The 20,482-nt window shown below is 43.4% G+C and overlaps 1 protein-coding gene across 2 annotated transcripts in view; it reads left to right on the top strand.

The window, feature by feature from the left end:
* Nucleotides 1-20,482, top strand: part of KATNAL2 (katanin catalytic subunit A1 like 2) — a 70,157-nt gene that overhangs the window by 11,925 nt on the left and 37,750 nt on the right. For both annotated transcript variants that reach the window (XM_089681596.1, XM_089681595.1), the window contains exons 2-6: nucleotides 5,405-5,475; nucleotides 10,261-10,427; nucleotides 14,000-14,045; nucleotides 16,658-16,781; nucleotides 19,269-19,361. In XM_089681596.1, coding sequence (XP_089537722.1) covers nucleotides 5,405-5,475; nucleotides 10,261-10,427; nucleotides 14,000-14,045; nucleotides 16,658-16,781; nucleotides 19,269-19,361 — 501 coding nt within the window. The remainder of the gene's footprint in view (nucleotides 1-5,404; nucleotides 5,476-10,260; nucleotides 10,428-13,999; nucleotides 14,046-16,657; nucleotides 16,782-19,268; nucleotides 19,362-20,482) is intronic.

The following is a 20,482-nucleotide window of genomic DNA, read 5'->3' as shown; positions in this document are numbered from 1 at the left end:
ACGTGCAGTGCACTAGTGCAGGGTTCCAGGGGTTAAAGCAGGTGTTGAGGAGGTGACAAAATACCTGCTCCCCATCTGTCAAATGCTCTCTGAAAAGCAATCCGAGCGATTGACAAATTCATGCAGCTTTGAAAAAATGTAGGTCTCATGCACACAGGCAGGAAAAACAAGGCTTTACAAGGCATCTTTCATTTTGCTTTTATGCTTCCCAATGCAGGTCCCTGTCAGCCAATTTGTCCATGCACATTGTGGCTTTTCATTGTGAGCGTAGCCCATTGCAGTGGGGTGTGCACCCCAAAGCTCAAATACATATATATGTATATGTGTGTGTATAGTATATGTATGTATGTGTATGTGTGTATATATATATATATATATATATACACGCAAGCACTGCTCAAAAAAATAAAGGAACACTGAATATCTGGATATCTATACTGATATGGACTGGGTAATGTGTTTGATGGAAATTAAAATTATCATCCTACAGAGGACTGAATTCAAAGACTCCCTGAAAATCAAAGTGAAATGATGATGCAGCAGGCGAGTCCATTTTGCTGAAATGTCATTGCAGCAACTCAGAATGGTCCTCAGTAGTTTGTATGGCCCCCATGTGCTTGTATGCATGCCTGACAACGTCGGGGGAGGCTCCTAATGAGACAACGGATGGTGTCCTGGGGGGATTTCCTCCCAGATCTGGACCAGGGCATCACTGAGCTCCTGGACAGTCTGAGGTGCAACCTGGCGGTGGTGGATGGACCGAAACATGACATCCCAGAGGTGTTCTATTGGATTTAGGTCAGGCGAGTGTGGGGGCCATTCAATGGTATCAATTCCTTCATCTTCCAGGAACTGCCTGCATACTCTCCACATGAGGCCGGCATTGTCATGTACGAGAAGGAACCCAGGACCCACTGCACCAGCGTAGGGTCTGACAATGGGTAAAAGGATTTCATCCCGATACCCAATGGCAGTCAGGATGCCACTGACTATCCTGTAGAAGTCTGTGCGTCCCTCCATGGATATGCCTCCCCAGACCATCACTGACCCACCACCAAAACAGTCATGCTGAACCATGTTACAGGCAGCAGAACGTTCTCCACGGCTTCTCCAGACCCTTTCATGTCTGTCACATGTGCTCAGGGTGAACCTGCTCTCATCTGTGAAAAGCACAGGGTGCCAGTGGTGGACCTGCCAATTCTGGTGTTCAATGGCAAATGCCAATCGATCTCTATGGTGCCAGGCAGTGAGCACAGGGCCCCCTAGATGACGTCGGGCCCTCGGGCCACCCTCATGAAGTCTGTTTCTGATCGTTTGGTCAGAGACATTCACACCAGTGGCCTGCTGGAGGTCATTTTGTAGGGCTCTGGCAGTGCTCATCCTGTTCCTCCTTGCACAAAGGAGCAGATACCGGTCCTGCTGATGGGTTAAGGACCGGTACTTGTCTGTTAATTCACCGGATTTATTCACTTGTCAATACAATACAATTACAATAGTCACCTTACACGCATTAAATAAATAAATCCGGTGAATTAACAGACAAGTGTCTAAGGACCCTCTATGGCCCTGTCCAGCTCTGTTAGAGTAACTGCCTGTCTCCTGGAATCTCCTTCATGCTCTTGAGACTGTGTTGGGAGACACAGCAGACCTTCTGGCAATGGCACGTATTGATGTGCCATCCTGGAGGAGTTGGACTGCCTGTGCAACCTCTGTAGGGTCCAGGTATCGCCTCATGCTACCAGCAGTGACACTGACCCTAGCCAAATGCAAAGCTAGTGAAAACCAGTCAGAAAAAACGAGTAGGGGAAAAATATCAGTGGCCTCCACCTGTAACATCAGTCATGTTTTGCCCATTTAGTGCACCTGTTGCTAATTTCATTAACACCAAAGCAGCTGAAACTGATTAACAACCCCCTCTGCTACTTCACTGACCAGATCCATATCCCAGGAGTTTCACTGACTTGATGCAAGACTCTGATTAAAAATTGGTCCATTAATACATACATGCAGTGCCTTGAAAAAGTATTCATACCCCTTGAAATTTTCCACATTTTGTCATGTTACAACCAATAGCGTAAATTTGATTTTTCAGGGGATTTTATGTGATAGACCAACACAAAGTGGCACATAATTGTGAAGTGGAAGGAAAATGAGAAATGGTTTTCAACATTTTTTACAAATAAATATCTGAAAAGTTTAGCATGCATTTGTATTCAGCCCTCTTTACTCTGACACCCCTAACTAAAATCTAGTGAAACCAATTGCCTTCAGAAGTCACCTAATTAGTAAATAGAGTCCCCCTGTGTGTAATGTAATCTCAGTATAAATACAGCTGTTCTGTGAAGCCCTCAGAGGTTTGTTAGAGAACATTAGTGAACAAACAGCATCATGAAGGCCAAGGAACACACCAGACAGGTCAGGGATAAAATCGTAGAGAAGTTTAAAGCAGGGTTAGGTTATACAAAAATATCCCAATCTTTGAATATCTCACATAGCACTGTTCAATCCATCATCCGAAAATGGAAAGAGTATGGCACAACTGCAAACCTACCGAGACATGGCCATCCACCTCAACTGACAGGCCGGGCAAGGAGAGCATTCATCAGAGAAGCAGCCAAGAGGCCCATGGGAACTCTGGAGGAGCTGCAGAGATCCACAGCTCAGGGGGGAGAATCTGTCCACAGGACAACTATTAGTCGTGCACTCCACAAATCTGGCCTTTATGGAAGAGAGGCAAAAAGAAAGCCATTGTTGAAAGAAAGCCGTAAGATGTCCCGTTTGCAGTTTCTGAGAAGCCATGTGGGGGACACAGCAAACATGTGGAAGAAGGTTTTGGCCTAAATACAAAACGCTATGTGTGACGGAAAACTAACACTGCACATCACCCTGAACACACCATCCCCACCGTGAAACATGGTGGTGGTAGCATCATGTTGTGGGGATGCTTTTCTTCAGCAGGGACAGGGAAGCTGTTCAGAGTTGATGTGAAGATAGATGGAGCCAAACACAGGGAAATCTTAGAAGAAAACCTGTTAGAGTCTGCAAAAGACTTGAGACCGGGGCGGAGGTTCACCTTCCATCGGGACAACGACCTGAAACATCCAGCCAGAGCTACAATGGATGGTTTAGATCAAATATTCATGTGTTAGAATGGCCCAGTCACAGTCCAGACCTAAATCCGATGGAGAATCTGTGGCAAGACTTGAAAATTGTTGCTCACAGACGCTCTCCATCCAATCTGACAGAGCTTGAGCTATTTTGCAAAGAAGAATGGGCAAACATGTAAAACATTTTAAAATGTATTAAAACATGGATGGTGTCATTGGAGCAGTGAACAGTGTCAACAGAGCAGTTGATGGGGTCAGTAGGGCAGAGGTTGCTGTCAGTAGCACAGCGGATGGTGTCAGTAGGGCAAAGATTGGTGTTAGTTTTTTTTTTATATTATTTTTTGCAATTTTATTTTTTTAATTATTTAAAAAGATAATTTAATTACATTTTTTTACAGTTTAAGAGCCCTGTTGGGGGGGCTTTGGTGGAATATCAGGGGTCTAAATAGACCCCCGATGTATCAATTTTGAGACAGACAAAGGGACTGGAGACAGAGATTCCTCAGTCACTTTCTCTGCAGCCTCAGCTGCACTGGATAGTAATGAATGAACAATGAGTGAACGGTATTGATCACTCGCTGTGTTCATTCAGAAAACGAAGGGGCCAGTAAATGACTTATTTACCCCTTCCCTCTTTCTCCATCCTGAAACTCGACACACGCTGTGCGCACGCCTATGTGGCATTTGGACTTACGGTTTAGAACAGCATAAAAATTGTCCCGAAACTTGCGTTCAGAGAGGAGTTTACTGGCAAAATTGATGCTTATAGGTGCTCATACATGCATAAATGCTGCCAAATGCATGTAAATTCATTGCAGTAGCTCAAATAAATTAAGATTCAGGCCAGTAGAATGAGTATCTGCTCATAGGCTTCTAAATACCATACATCTGTAAATGTGCCAAAAACAAGCATTTTTATAGTTGATTTCACTGCCATCTGCTAGCAAAAGGTTCAGTGTAAACATGAATGTTAATATGCCCATGTGCATGAAGCCTAAGGCGTTGGGGTTACACTGTCAGCTATTTCCAGCACAGCCCCAACACGTAGGCAAAATGCCTTGTTTCCAATGGTGTCAGTTCACACCACAGTGTTACATGCGGTACTTTTTCCAGTACACACCTCAGCAAAGCAAGCAGCAATTTTTTCAGAGCAGCAGATTGCGACATGAACCCTACAAACGGCAACCACCCCAACCAATAACTATCCTTTGCAGCAAGGGGCACATGGAAGGGCAACACATGTCAAAAAATATAAACTTGCAGCTCACTTACCAGCCTGCAACAAACCAAACTGACCCGTCTAACAGTTCATGTTAAAAACAAGGGGTTTCCTTTGCACACATTTGCAGCATAGGCTGCGGCAGCACGGACCATCACATAACGCTGAGGTGGGGAAAATAATTATATCGAAATGTTACTTGTGACATTCCACTCATTAATGTTATGTGAAAAAACATTAAACTGGTTGAACCAGAACCATCCAGAGCACATCCCAGCACATCCCAGTACATCCCAGCACCATCCAGAGCACATCCCAGCACCATCCCAGCACATACCAGCACCATCCCAGCACATACCAGCCCCATCCCAGCACATCCCAGCACCATCCCAGCACATACCAGCACCATCCCAGCACATACCAGCACCATCCCAGCACATACCAGCACCATCCCAGCACATACCAGCACCATCCAGAGCACATACCAGCCCCATCCCAGCACATACCAGCCCCATCCCAGCACCATCCCAGCACATACCAGCACCATCCAGAGCACATCCCAGCACCATCCCAGCACATACCAGCCCCATCCCAGCACATCCCAGCCCCATCCCAGCACATACCAGCAGCATCCCAGCACATAGCAGCACCATCCAGAGCACATACCAGCCCCATCCCAGCACATACAAGCCCCATCCCAGCACATACCAGCACCATCCCAGCACATACCAGCACCATCCCAGCACATACCAGCCCCATCCCAGCACATACCAGCCCCATCCCAGCACATACCAGCACCATCCCAGCCCCATCCCAGCACATACCAGCCCCATCCCAGCACATACCAGCCCCATCCCAGCACATACCAGCACCATCCAGAGAACATCCCAGCACATACCAGCCCCATCCCAGCACATACCAGCCCCATCCCAGCACATACCAGCCCCATCCCAGCACATACCAGCCCCATCCCAGCACATACCAGCACCATCCCAGCACATACCAGTGGCTGTGCATTTGTGCTCACTGGTGTGCTAATGTTTTATTTCTATTAAAATTTACCATTTCTGTTTTCCAGGATGAACTCAGGACAGAGGCCAGAAGGAAAAACCTCCTGATCCTGATTATGCATTACCTTACGCAGGAAGGGTGAGTACACAATACATAGTACTATGTTTTTTTATGTTTGTCCACCGTTTGTTTGTGTGTTGTACAGGTCTGGACATTTCTAGAAGTGGTACTTTAACACAGGGGTGGTTGGTTGATTGTAAAGCTTTATTTTTTTTATTAAAATAATAAACATGTTACACTTATCTGCTCTGTGTAATGGTTTTGCACAGAGCGGCCCCAATCCTCCTCTTCTGTGGTCTCCTGCCAGCAGTCCTGGCTCCTCCTTTTTAGAAGACATTTTCTATGGGGGCACTCGTGTGGGCTTGATCCCAAGCTGTGCTGTCTGTGTCTACAAAAAAAATCTCGAAAACCCTGGTTCACACTGGATCCGACTTTGAAATTGCACTACTTCACTTGAAGTCGCACGACTACAAAGCCGCATGTCAGTGCAACTTGGCAGACATCTGTGCGACTTCATGCACAGATGTCTATGCAAGTCGCACCGGAAATCATAAGGAATAGTGCAAGAACTATTTTCAAAATCAGAACGACTTTGGTGGAGTCGAACCATTAAAAAAATAAACATGTTATAGTTATCTGCTCTGTATAATGGTTTTGCACAGAGCAGCCCCGATCCTCCTCATTCTGTGGTCCCCCGCCAGCGGTCCTGGCTCCTCCTCTTTAGGAAGTGCCCCCATAGAAAGACATTTTCTATGGGGGCACTCGTGTGGGCTTGATCCAAGCTGTGCTGTCTGTGTCTACAAAACAAATCTCGAAAGCCCTCGTTCACATTGGATCCGACTTTGAAATTCCACTACATCACTTGAAGTCGCACGACTACAAAGCTGCATGTCAGTGCAACTTGGCAGACATCTGTGCGACTTCATGCACAGGTGTCTATGCAAGTCACCCCGGAAATCATAAGGAATAGTGCAAGAACTATTTTCAAAATCAGTGCGACTTTGGTGGAGTCAGACCAATTTGACCGGTTCCAGATAATTGGGTGCAACTTGTCATGCGATTTGAAACTATTAAATCGCAGGACACGTCGCACCAGTGTGAACCAGAGCCTAGGATTTAGAACCACTGTATTCTTACTGCAATCCCTAACACTGAACTGCTTTTATTTTTAAACTTTTGGTCTGTTAAAGTGATTGTAAAGGCTTCAGGTTTTTTACTTGTCAAGAAAACAATTTATGTGCAGCTCACCCCCAGCCCCCCTAAACACTTAACTGAGCCCAATCTCGATCCAGCACTGTGCCAAGAGAAGCCGGCACTGCTCTCTCTCTCTCCCTGCTCACTGGGCTCAATAAGAACAGCAGGAGCCACTGGCTGCTACTGCTGTCAATCCAGTGATGGCGTAGGGGGCAAGGCCAAACCGCACTGTGTATGTCAATAAACACACACAGTGTGGCTCGAGATTGAGTCCTTACTTGTGCCACCATAGGAAGTGGCTTCCTATGGTGGCACTGTGAAAAGAGAAGGAGCCTAGAGTGCAAGAGGGGGACCCCAGAAGAGGAGAATTGGGGCCACTCTGTGCAAAACGATTGCAGAGAGCAGGTAAATATAACATATTGAAAAAAGAACCTTTGCAATCATTTAAAACATACTACATTAAAGTAATCACTATTATTGGGAATTTTCAGGTATAAGGGGGTACCCTAAAAAAGTTGTGGTCAAGTGGACTTTGGAGGTACCCAAGGATTACAACTAAAAACCTAAAAATATACTACTTTTATTCACATATTTTAGATAAAATACAACTTAAAAGTGCTCCAGTATATCAAACAACCTTATTAATTAGTGGAAGCCCATAATTAGTACTTAAAGAGGAGCTCCAGTCTCCCCCCCAAAAAAATCAAAAGTCGGCGGCTACAAATACTGTAGCTGCTTACTTTTAATATTGAATTATTGTTGGTTGGTTGGGGATCAAATACTTATTTTACTCACTGAACTGCAACTCAATTTACAACATTTGTATCGTGTTTTTTCTGAATCTTCGGTTGATATTCTTTCTCTATCATTTAAAATACACCTATGATACAAATTCTAGACCAGAAATGGGCAAACTACGGCCCGCGGAGCGTGGCAAACATCGGCTGTCAGGATGTCTGTAGGCGGGGCAGCGTGAGGAACGTGAGGGGAGCTAGGCTCCTCTCACAGTCCGCCCTGAAGACCGGAACGGCGCGGGAACACGGCGCGGGAACACGGCGAGAGGAACGCGCAGAGCAAAGGTAAGTGAATTGACACAGGGGGGACTTGGCTTACTACTTGGGGGGGAATAGTACTGTGGGGAATGAAATACTATATGAGGGATGAATTAATATGGGGGATGAATTAATATTGGGGATGAATTACTATAGGGGGGATGAATTACTATGGGGGATGAATTACTATAGGGGGAATGAATTACTATATGGGGGATGAATTACTATATGGGGGATTAATTACTATGGGGGATGAATTACTATATGGGGGATGAATTACTATGGGGGATGAATTACTATATGGGGGATGAATTACTATATGGGGGATGAATTACTATGGGGGATGAATTACTATATGGGGGATTAATTACTATGCTTACTATGGGGGAATATTACTATACTTACTATGGATGACACATACACATCATTCATCTACTCTTGGTCCGGCCCCCGGGTCCAATATATGAACCCATTGCGGCCCTCAAGTCAAAAAGTTTGCTCACCTCTGTTCTAGACCCTTCATTTCTTTGTAAGTGGGCAAAGTTACAAAATCTGCAGGAAATTAAATAACTATTTTCTCCACTGTATATATTTTAGTCCTGATTCACGCTGATGCAGTGTGGAATTTGCAGCATTTCAGTGCAAATTCCGCACCGCATCAGAATCGCACCCCGTTCATGCGAATCTTTGCGGGTGTGTATGTTAAGTTAACAACACCCCGAAATCGGTCTGCTAAACGCAGTGCGATGTGCAGAATCGCATCGCATAGGTGTGAATACCTATGCGATCCGATTCTACTGCAAACCCAAAAAAGGGTATGGCTCTGATCACACCGCACACAAATCGCATGTGGTTCGCACAGGAATGCGGTGCGGTTCCTGTGTGAATCACATGCGATGTACCGCACCGCACATGTGTGAACCCGGGCTCAAGGTAATTCCATATTCTACTTTTATTCTATCATAGTTTACTCACTGGAAGCATGGCTAAAATCCCACAGATGAGTAGGAAGTCAGCAATGCTGGCTTTCCACCTGGGGGTGAGCACAAGGGCACATCAAGGAGAGACACTGGCTGAAGGAGGACAACAAATTGTGTGTGTGAGTGATGAAAAAACAGCATTCCATTCACAGGGCCTATCCTATAGCAGCCTGCAGTTAGATGCTGTTAATTGCACATATCACAACTCACCTGCTGGTTAATCACAGCAGTATACAACCCGATTATCCCCGCCCTTTTCGCCTACCTCCTCCACTCATAGAAGACATACTATCTTTCATATGAATGAAAAATCTATGAATGGAGGATAGGAGGAACGATTTGCCTCTTCCATTCATAAATTGTGTTTTATTCATAAAAGCAATAGTACAGCTTCTATGAATGGAAGAGGGAGGGTGGATGGGCAGAGCTGGCACTCTTGATGAGAGCCTGTCACGACTCCCTCAGCTCTATTCTGGTTCAATATTTTTATTAAGAAAGGTTTGTTTTAAGAATACAACAAGATCAAGATACGCCCACGCAGGGGCAGAGCAGAACAATAATACATAATTAGATACATCCAGCTAACTTGTATTAGCCAAATAATGGAATGTCTAATGACAAGGAGGAACGGCAAAAAGCAGAACCAAATAATGGCAGTAACAATCCATCATATTACCGGAAAAAAGAGAGAAAAGAAGAAGAGGAAAAAAAAAAAGGAATCAAAGAAAACATGGAGGAAAGGAAAACTAGAAGAATCACGAATCCAGGGCTAGCACAGGCAGTGACTATAAGAGGCCATAACTAGTAGGAGGCAGGGATGGCAAGGAATAACGTATCCAAGGTTCCCAAACTTTAAGGAATCTCGGATGAGAATCATGAAGAACGCTAGACATCTGTTCATTGATCAACATATCATTCATCCCGGTCTTCACCCCTGGAAGACATCCGAAGGGGTTCTCCAAGCTTGAACTATGGCACGTTTGGCAGAAATAAATAGGTAGGATGTCAATTTCTGATGAGATCTAGACAGACCCAAAATTGTCCCTCAGCTGTATTAACCCCTGCCGCACTGGGAAAATGATGATGGCAGGGGATGTTGAGGGGGGGAATCAGAGACGGAGAATTTCTACTAAAGAGGGGGGCAGCAGTACAAGGGATTCTACTAACAATCAATCTGATGTGCTCTTTGTGCTGTTGTCTCCTCGTTTAGTAGAAATCTTCCTCTTCCAATCATAACTGCAGAGCTCATAGAGGAGAGCCCTGAAAGCTGATTGGAAGGAAGGACTCACTCCCCCCCCCCGCCCCTCCACACAGCTCACAGGAACAGAGCTGAGGCTGTCACACTGCTGGAGGTCTCTCCCCTGTCACCATTTTTCTCTTGGTGTCAGGAAAACTTTTTAGAAGTGACTCGAACTGATAGCAGAGGAACAAAGGAGCAGACAGAAATGGCACTTAGTGCTCTTAATTAAGACAATTACACACCATAGAAGGATATGCTTTGTTCATATTTCAAATGTGAGGTTTACAATTGAATAAGAACATTTAGAATGAGATGAGCCAAAAGAATATTTACACAGAGATGAATGCACACACATTTCCTTTAACTTGCAGTCTGGCTCTTATCATTTTTATTCCAGTTATGTGGACACAGCAAACACTCTGGAACAAGAAGCCAAAGTCAGTATGAGACGCTTTGACGTTTGTGACAACGTTGATCTGGAGACCATTTTAATGGAATACGAGAGCTATTATTTTATTAAGTTCCAGAAGTACCCAAAGATTACGAAGAAGATCTCAGATAATGGTATGTTGCAGAGATGCATTTTAAAGAATGCTTTGTATTTAGATTTTTATACCTTTGTGTGTTATCCTCAGGCACATCCTATTCCAGGAATGACAAGCATTGCTCATTAAGTGTTCTTGCATGGCGACCACTTCCTGTTATCTCAAATATATATTATTATTATTACAGCCAAATTTACCACCCTAAATCCTCCCACAGTTTTTACACTACATAGACAGTAATATACCGAAACGTGCGGATTGTTCCTGATTGGTGTGCTATTACTTTGTGGAACGTTTTGCCGAATGGTTCACAAAATATCAGCGTTTTTGTGGTGAAATTGTTCCCATAGGGATGAATGGCGGAATGTTCAAAACTAGAGTGGGAGCTGACAAGAGCTAGAGTGGGAGCTGAAAAGTCAGGACTTGATTTCTAAACTGCCATCACTCCCTCATTTTCAAGCCCACCTACACAAATCTTATATCAAAACGTTCAGCTATCCCTGCTGCAACTAAAAATGTTCATGGCTAAGCCATAGTCCTGATAGTTTTCACAATATGACCATTTGTTTGCAACTCACGCCGCCCATTGACATTCATTGAAGCTCCACTCTAGCCACCTCAAATTTGAAGGGCAATTTCTAAACTGCGACTGTTTCCCTTTTTTAATATTTCAGAGACATACTATGCATCCAAATGTAGGTCTGGGTCTTGTGATTCTCACAATATAAAGCTCTTCAGTGTAGGATTTATAATTAAACTACAACCATTTGAAGATGGCAACCGCCAGTGAAGTGAGCAAGTTGGAGCAGTTTGTTTTTAACTGCTCTTCTCTGCCCTTGCTGTAGGGTGAGTTACCATAGGAACCCAGGTGTGTGCGCAAGCAGCAGAGTGACAAAAGCTAGAGTGTGAGCTGAAAAATAAAAGTTGAAATGCATTTCTCACTCTATCAAGCTTGCCATGTGCACTTTTTAAATTTGATCAATCACTTGGTTAGTGTAATGTTTACTATCTTTACTCACTTCAAACACTCCGCCCAGTTACTCCGCCCACTCCAGTTGTAGACTACTGGTGGAGGCAATAACACTTCACACAATTTCCCCAGAAATTGTAGCTTTTCTAGTTATTATAAAGCCATTGTCCTCTGTCCTGCAACACCTGTACCTTAACAAGTCTCATTTTCTAAAACAGTACAGTGCACATAGTGAACAAGTTAATACTTCTAAAATTCAGTATTTACCTGCATAATATTGAGATTTAGCTATGTGCAATTTTCATTTTAGTTCGAAAATGGTGTACTGAATCAGCCCCTTCTGATATATCTTAGATACTCCAACAACAAGATCTCCCTGCCATGTTTCCTGGCTCTGTTCCTATAAAACTAGGAGGTCCTGTCTACTTTTACATCTTCTAACTCCTTCTGCTCTATTTTCTATAGTAAAAAATACTTAAAACGTCCAAAAATAAACCTTTACGGTTAAGCTTGCACTTTTCTGGTGCAGAATCAGAGCTCTCCAAGCAGCAGGGAGAGTGTGATGTTCTAGTTGGAGAGCTTTAGCTGTCACTTAGCAGGGGCAGAAAGACCACTGCTCCTACACAGGCAGCAGAGGGCCTTCTCTGCAGCCGCCTGTGCCTTGGATTACAATACTGCACTAGGACAGTGGTGGCCAACTTGAAAATAATAAAGGGTCTCAAGTATGGCCACTCACACTTCTAGAGGACACCACAATACCAGTGTGTTTTCATGCATTGAGGTGCGTTGCATTGGGTTAGGCAGCCCATTCAAAGTAAATAGGCTGTAACACACCAACACTGGAAATTTCATTACTGCTGCATTTTTTCCAAGGTACTGCAAAACACTGAATAGTCATCATTAGTGTCAGTAGCCAAAATAAAAACCCCAGCATTGGTTTTAGTGACTGCAGTAATACCCCCCAGCATTGGTGTCAGTGAATGCAATAATGCCCCCCAGCATTGGTATCAGTGAATGCAATAATGCCCCCCAGCATTGGCATCAGTGAATGCAATAATACCCCCCAGCATTGGCATCAGTGAATGCAATAATACCCCACAGCATTCAAAGTAAATGGGCTGTAACACACCAACACTTGAAATTTCACTACTGCTGCATTTTTTCCAAGGTACTGGAAAACACTGAATAGTCATCATTATTGTCAGTAGCCACAATAAAAACCCCAGCATTGGTTTGAGTGACTGCAGTAATACCCCCCAGCATTGGTGCCAGTGAGCACAATAATAATCCCCAGCATTGGTATCAGTGAATGCAATAATACCCCCTAGCATTGATGTCGGTGAGCACATGAACAACCCCCAGAATCGGTATCCATGAATACAAAAATACCCCCCAGCATTGGTGTCAATGAGCACAATAATAAACCCCAGCATTGGTATCCTTGAATGCAGTAATAACCCCCAACATTGGTATCAGTGACTGCAATAATACCCCCCAGCATTGATGTTGGTGAGCACAATAACAACCCCCAGCATTGGTATCAGTGAATGCAATAATACCCCCCAGCATTGGTGTCAGTGAGCACAATAATAAATCCTAGAATTGGTATCCTTGAATGCAGTAATAACCCCCAGCATTGGTTTGAGTGACTGCAGTAATAACCCACAGCATTTGTGTCAGTGAGCACAATAATAACCCCCAGCATTGGTATCAGTGAATGCAATAATACCCCCCAGCATTGATGTTGGTAAGCACAATAACAACCCCCACCATTGGTATCAGTGAATGCAATAATACCCCCCAGCATTGGTGTCAGTGAGCACAATAATAAACCCCAGAATTGGTATCTTTGAATGCAGTAATAACCCCCAGCATTGGTTTGAGTGACTGCAGTAATAACCCACAGCATTGTAGTGAGTGAATGCAATAATAACTCCCAGGATTGGTGTCAGTAAGCACAATAATAACCCCCAGCATTGTTATCGGTGAATGCAATATTAACCCCCAACATTGGTGTCAGTGAGCACAATAAAAAAAAACCCAACATTGGTATCTGTGAGAGCAATAAAAGCTCCCAGCATTGGTGTCAGTGACTGTAATAAAAACTTCCAGCATTGCTATCAGTGAATGTAACAATATCCCCGAGCATTGGTGTCAGTGGCAGCAACAATAACCCCCAGAACTGGTGTCAGTGACCGTAATGTAAACTTCCAGCATTGGTGTCAGTGACTACAATAATAACCCCCAACACCGGTCTCATTAATCCCCGTAAAACCGCCGAGCATTGGTGTCAGTGGCTGCAGTAATAAACTGTAGCATGGGTGTAGGTAACAGAATGACAGTGCTTTGAACCTCACCCAGGTGGCCCAGGTAGCTGTGCTATTAAACCCCCCCTCCCCCTTCCCAGCCATAGACTTTGACAGGCCGCAGCAGAGGGGCTAGGTGTTGTCCCTGTCTTTCCTGGGTGCACTAATATGTCGGGAGGGGTGTGCAGCAGCTAGACAGCGCTCTGTGAAATGCTTTAACATGAACAAGATATCTGATGCTATTTTTATTTTAATGAACCTTTGACATTGTACTCAGGCATACTCATTCTCTGTGTTTTTATTTTGTATTTACAGACAGTAAACTTTACTTAAAGCCACGGAGTGGAGGAAAGCTGAGAAGGTAACTGTAGTATTTGTGTAGGTCCTTAGGACTGTATCATAGAACAGTTTTGAAATAGGCTGGCAAACACCTCTGTGCTCAGCGTTTCTCACTGCTGCCCCTTTACATCACTACTGTGTCCTGATCCACAAAGCACAGACGGGTGTTAGGAAATAGACACTCCCTGACCCCCGGTTCACATATCTGCGTTCCTGCGGGCCACATTTTGCACAAGCACGAGAGCCCATTCATTTGAACAGACTCCCGTGCCCCGGGACACGCAGGGAAGAAGTCCCTGCACTTCTTCAGAAAATGCAGCCCGCATGGGAACCTCAGTTCCCACTATGGTTTCGATTTCCAGTGCGGGTGGCTTGCCATTAGAATTAGTGGCACCCGCCCATGGGTCCGCATTCTTCTGTGAGGGTGGTGTGGCTGCACGGATTTTTGTGCGGATCCGCAGCGGCACCACCCGCACATATGTTAATCTGGCCTCAAGGCATCCAAACTTCACAGTCCATGTTCCAGCCGCCAAAAAACAAAGCCACACCAGGCAAATCTTTTGGCTTAGTATTTTCTTCCTGACTTGGCATTTGGGGGGCACTTGGTGGGCATTGAACCTGTCCAGCAAGCATCTGACTGCAGGAGCCTTGAACTCAGGTTCATACAGTCAATGTTTTACATTTTTTTTCGTTTTTTTGTTTTTGTTCTTTTAGTCACAAGATCATGTGATCATTACCAGAGAGCATCACAGTACTCCAAATCATTCAAAAGCAAAAGTAACATTTTTCTCTATTTTTTGAATTGGCAAACGTGATATATTTACATTTTTTTAGTAAAAAAAACTATCCATTTAAGTGAATCCTTTGAAAAGCAAATGCATGAACAATGATCACAGACCATCACATGATTAGTTTTAGGCTGCATTCACAGTGGAGTGTTTTGTAGCTTGAAGCTCCAAAAATGCTAAAAGTTAAAAAATCAATTGTTCTCTATGGTGCCTGTGCGTGCGATCAGGTGTGAACAGGCACCATAGAGAACAGTTGATTTTTTTACGTTTGTGCTTTTTTGGAGCTTCAAGCTACAAAACGCTCAAGTGTGAATGCAGCCGTACAGTAGTTCTGTGATCAAAAGTTGTCTGTGTGCCTCTAGCAGTACAGTACTTATTCTCCCTGCTACCAGGCAAGGGCACCACTGAATTTATTGGTAATATGTGGAACAGAATAACACTGATTATGTCTGCTGTGAACTGAAAAAGTATGTGTAATGCTGATGTTTGCAAGGACCCCTCTGGCACCCAAGAGAGATGTCAAAGTGCTAAGGAGAAGATGAAGGGGGTTAATAAAAACTAAATAGGGGTAATTAAAGTGATTGTAAACACATGTTTTTTTTTCTTTAAAATACTAAATATGTCATACTCACCTGCTCTGTGCAATGGTTTTGCACAGAGCATCCCCAATCATCCTCTTCTTGGGCCCCAATTCTGAAAATCGATCAATTCTGATGTACTGATGGCTTATCTCATTTCTTGAGGCTCAAAAAGGATAGGACAGTACAGAAATCCCCCAAATTACCCCTTTTTGGAAAGTAGACAGTCTGGTATGGTGAATTTTTTGAAGTTGTAATTTTTTTTGTCAATTTTTTTTTTTTTTTTTTTTACATACTGTCATCACATAACTGGTGTGGTGGTAATCAGGGACAATGACTGGTGACAGTATGGGAAAAAAAAACAATTTTAATAATTTTTTAATGTTTTATTTTTTTTCCCAACTCACTGTGACCAGAGCAATATATTGTTACAATAGTAACATTGTACTACTCTGGGGAACTGATCAGGATTTTTTTTTATTTATACAAAGCAGCATGTCTCTCTAGTAAAACAGCACACCGTGTAAGCACAGCACACAGTTAACCCTTTGATTGCTCCAGATGTTACCCCTTCCTGACCAGTGTCATTAGTACAGTGTCAGTGCTTTTTATTAGCACTGATGTCAGTATTAGTGTAACTGGAGATGTCAGTGGCCATTAGTCAGTTCCCCCCAGTGTCAGAATGCCCACCACAGTTGCTGATCGTCGCCATTACTAGCATTAAAAAGAAAAAAAAATTCCAGTATATATACCGCCATTTGTAGACGCTATAAATTTCACACAAACCAATTAATTTGCACGTATTGGGATTTTTTTTTTTAGCAAAGAATACATTTTTTCCTAAATTCATGAAGAAATGTTAATTTTTTTTAAATTTTTTTATTGAGTATGTTTTATAGCAAAAAGTAAAAAATATTGTTATTTATTTCAAATTTGACTTTTTTTTTTTTTATTTATAGCATAAAAAATAAATAATGCAGAGATGACCTGAAAGAAAGCTCTATTTGTGGGGAAAAAATGACATAAATTTCATTTGGGTGCAGCGTTGCATGACTGCTCAATTGTCAGTTAAAGTAACGCAGCGCCGTATCTTATAAAATGGCCTGGTCAGGAAGGGGGGTAAATCTTCTGGAGGGTAAGCGGTTTAATCAATTTTTTACTGAGACTTTCTGGAGCAAAGTACTTAGTACCTGTTATATAGAAGGTCTGAATTTATATTATGCATTTGCATTAACAGGTGTATTACATTGTATTCATTCATCCTGTAGAACACCCAGTAATATTTCTCAGGGTCTTCCAAGGATCACCACCCATAACATTGTACAACGCCCAGTATCCCGGACCAACCCCAGAACGGCAGACAGACCACCCAAAGGGGAGAATTCCAGACAGGTGAGAAGATGATTGATATTACCATTTAGTATTGGTACAATATACCAAAACTACTTTATTGTCTTTTACTTCTGTGTGTGCACATTGGGGGCCGTATTATAATTAAAGTGGTTATAAACCCTTACATATACCCAGTGAAGTGAATGGTCTCAGGTGATACACCTGAGATGAAACAAATCCTCCTACATAAGTTGTACCTGTTTATCTGCAGTCTTCTCTTTAAAGCTTGTCTGAGAGTCCCAAATAAAGGGGGTGGAGAGCTGAAATCACACAGTGCAGAGCTCAGTGAGGAGAGCTAATTGGAGGGAAGAGACACCCCTCCTTTAAACAGCCGACAGGAAAAGAGCTAAGGTTGTCAATCTGCTGGAGGTCCCTCCCCTGTCACCTTTTTTCTCTTGGTGTCAGGAAAACTTAATGTTTTCCTTCCTCTGCTATTAGCATGAAGTGATTCAATAGTAGGGTTCAAAATTGAGTTGGCCCCGCTCTTTGCAGCTATAACAGTTTCAACTCTTCTGGGAAGGCCGTCCACAAGGTTTAGGAGGGTGTCTATGTGAAGGTTGGACCATTCTTCCAGAAGCACATGTGTGAGGTCAGGCGCTGATGTCGGGGGATAAGGCCTGGCTTGCAGTCTCCACTCTAATTCATTCCAAAGGTGTTCTATGGGGTTGAGGTCAGGACTCTGTGCAGGCCAGTCGAGTTCCTCCACCCCAAACTGGCTCCTCCATGTCTTTATGGACCTTGCTTTGTGCACTGGTGTGCAGTCATGTTGGAACAGGAAAGGGCCATCCCCAAACTCTTCCCACAAAGTTGGGAGCATGAAATTGTCCAAAATGTCTTGTTATGCTGACACCTTAAGAGTTCCCTTCACTGGAACTAGGGGGCCAAGCTCAACCCCTGAAAAACAACCCCACACCATAATCCCCCCTCCACCAAACTTTACACTCGGCACAATGCAGTCAGGCAAGTACTGTTCTCCTGACAACTGCCAAACCCAGACATGTCCATCGGATTGCCAGACAGAGAAGCATGATTGGTCACTCCAGAGAACACATCTTCACTTCTCTAGAGTCCAGTGGCAGCGTACTTTACACCACGGCATCTGATGCTTTGCATTGCACTTGGTGATGTAAGGCTTGGATGCAGCTGCTCGGCCATGGAAACCCATTCCATGAAGATCTCTACACACTGTTGTTGTGCTAATCTGAAGGCCACACCAAGTTTGGAGGTCTTTAGCTATTGACTCTGCAGACAGTTGGTGACTTCTGCGCACTGTGCGCTTCAACATGCGCTGACCCCGCTCTGTCATGTGACGTGGCCTACCACTTGGTGGCTGAGTTGCTGTTGTTTCCAGATTCTTCCACTTTGTTATAATACCACTAACAGTTGAGCATGGAATATTTAGTAGCCAGGAAATGTCACGGATGGACTTATTGCACAGGTGACAACCTATCACGGGACCACGCTTGGAGTCACTGAGCTCCTGAGAGCGACCCATTTTTTCACAGATGTTTGTAGAAGCAGTTTGCATGCCTAGGGGCTTGATTGTATACACCTGTGTCCATGGAGGTGATTGGAACACCTGAATCACATGATTTGGAGGGCTGGCCCAATACTTTTGGCAACCTTAAGGGCCGTCTCACGGACCGAAAGAGATCTAGTGCTTTGGCATATGTTAACCACCATGGAGTCCCAATCCTCTTCAGAAAAAGTGATGCCGTATTTAGCTTCCCATTTCTGTCTATACAAGGGGGGTAAGGGAGAGATAGCTATCACAGCCCACACTGAAGATGCCGGCCTCCTGGAATACAGGACGGCCGGTGAAATGGGCTGCAGGGGACACACCACGGGACCGAGGGACAGGTGAGTGGCTGTTTTGTAAAATTCAGCAGCTACAGTTTTTCCAGCTGCTGACTTTTATTTTTTGACAAGGTGAGTGGAACTCCGCTTTAAGGGATGGTTATAACCCTGATAGGTTTTTTTTTTGCCATTTGTGTCCAATTGGGGACATTTCCCCTGACTTCCTATCCCATTAGCCAAAACAGGAAGTGAGTGTAAATCCCTCTAAAGTGAAACTAGTGCCCCATTGGAGATTACCCCTCTATTTCTGGGGATAACCCCCTTTTTACTTTCACTTTTGGTGGTATCGGTAAACAGAACAAACAGAGATGGTGAATTTCCCTAACAGGGACCAAGACAACAATACAAACCTGACAGGGGTTCTAATCCCTCCTCACTCTGTCCAAAACTAAAAAGTAAGTATTGCCTTTAGTTATACTTTAAATGTCGTACGTCACAATTCACAAAAGCCTAATGCACGCCATGTTTCCATTTCTGTTATTTCATTCAGATTTTTTTTTTTTTGCTATGATGAGACAAACTAAGGAATCCAGGTGAAATAACCCCAGCAGCTCTGGGAGTTGGACTTATTTTGCCACCTGAACACATGCTCAGATGTTTCGATAATGCATTTAATTCTGCATTTTACAGGAAAATGGCAGCCACAGCCCAGCAGAAGTAGAGGTTGCCCTAAATGTTTCTGCCATCAACAGAAATTGTGGGGACGGTGCTTTACACAAGAGGGTCAGTATCATTCTACAAGAGGAGCTGTGGGAAAAACATGTCAGCTATGTTTCATTTGGTTTCCGTAGCTCAAATGTTATGCAGGCCATAGACGGGCCGTTTATCGGCCGAATTGTCGGCAGATAAACGAAAAATCAGTCGGTGCTGTTGCCGATGCTGCCACCAATGCTCATGAAAGAATGGGACAAGAAACCAGTTTGACAGAGAAAGGGGAGCAAACCATACAATGTGACAGCAATACACATACATTATGTTTTTATTTGGATACAAATGGATAATTTTGTTGCAACCGCAATACTTTTTCATATGAAATATAATAGCAGACTTCTTCTTTCTTCTTCTTCTTCCTTCTTATTCGTTCTTCTTCTTCTTATTCCTTCTTGTTCTTCCTTCTTCTTTCCTCTTCTTCTGCTTTCTTCCTTCTTCTTCTTCTTTCTTTCTTCTTCCTTTCTTCTTCCTCCTTCTTCTTCTTCCTCCTTCTTCTTCTTCTTCTTCTTTTTCTTCTTCTCCTTCTTCTTCTTCTTTCTTCTTTTTCTTCTTCTCCTTCTTCTTCTTCTTTCTTCTTTTTCTTCTTCTCCTTCTTCTTCTTCTTTCTTCTTCTTCTTCCTTCTTCTTCTTCTTCTTTTTCTTTCTTCTTCTTCTTCTTCTTCTTCTTCTTTCTTCTTCTTTCTTCTTCTTTCTTCTTCTTTCTTCTTCTTCTTTCTTCTTCCTTCTTCTTCCTTTCTTATTCCTTTCTTATTCCTCCTTCCTTCTTCTTCTTCTTCTTCTTTCTTTCTTCTTCTTCTTTCTTCTTCTTTCTTCTTCCTCCTTCTTCTTCTTCCTCCTTCTTCTTCTTTCTTCTTCTTTCTTCTTCCTCTTCTTCTTCCTTCTTATTCGTCCTTCTTCTTCCTTCTTCTTTCTTCTTCCTTCTTCTTCTTCTTCTTTCTTCTTCCTTCTTCTTTCTTCTTCCCTCTTCTTCCTTTCTTATTCCTTTCTTATTCCTCCTTCCTTCTTCTTCTTCTTTCTTTCTTCTTCTTCTTTCTTCTTCTTCTTCTTCTTTCTTCTTCCTCTTCTTCTTCCTTCTTATTCGTCCTTCTTCTTCCTTCTTCTTTCTTCTTCCTTCTTCTTCTTCTTCTTTCTTC

Source organism: Staurois parvus, unplaced genomic scaffold (assembly GCF_062004578.1).
Source record: "Staurois parvus isolate SC_StPar_1 unplaced genomic scaffold, SC_StPar_1.0 ptg000272l, whole genome shotgun sequence".
NCBI lineage: Eukaryota > Metazoa > Chordata > Amphibia > Anura > Ranidae > Staurois > Staurois parvus.
The sequence above is the reverse complement of the archived record's forward strand: the minus strand, read 5'-3'. Positions and strand labels throughout refer to the sequence as shown.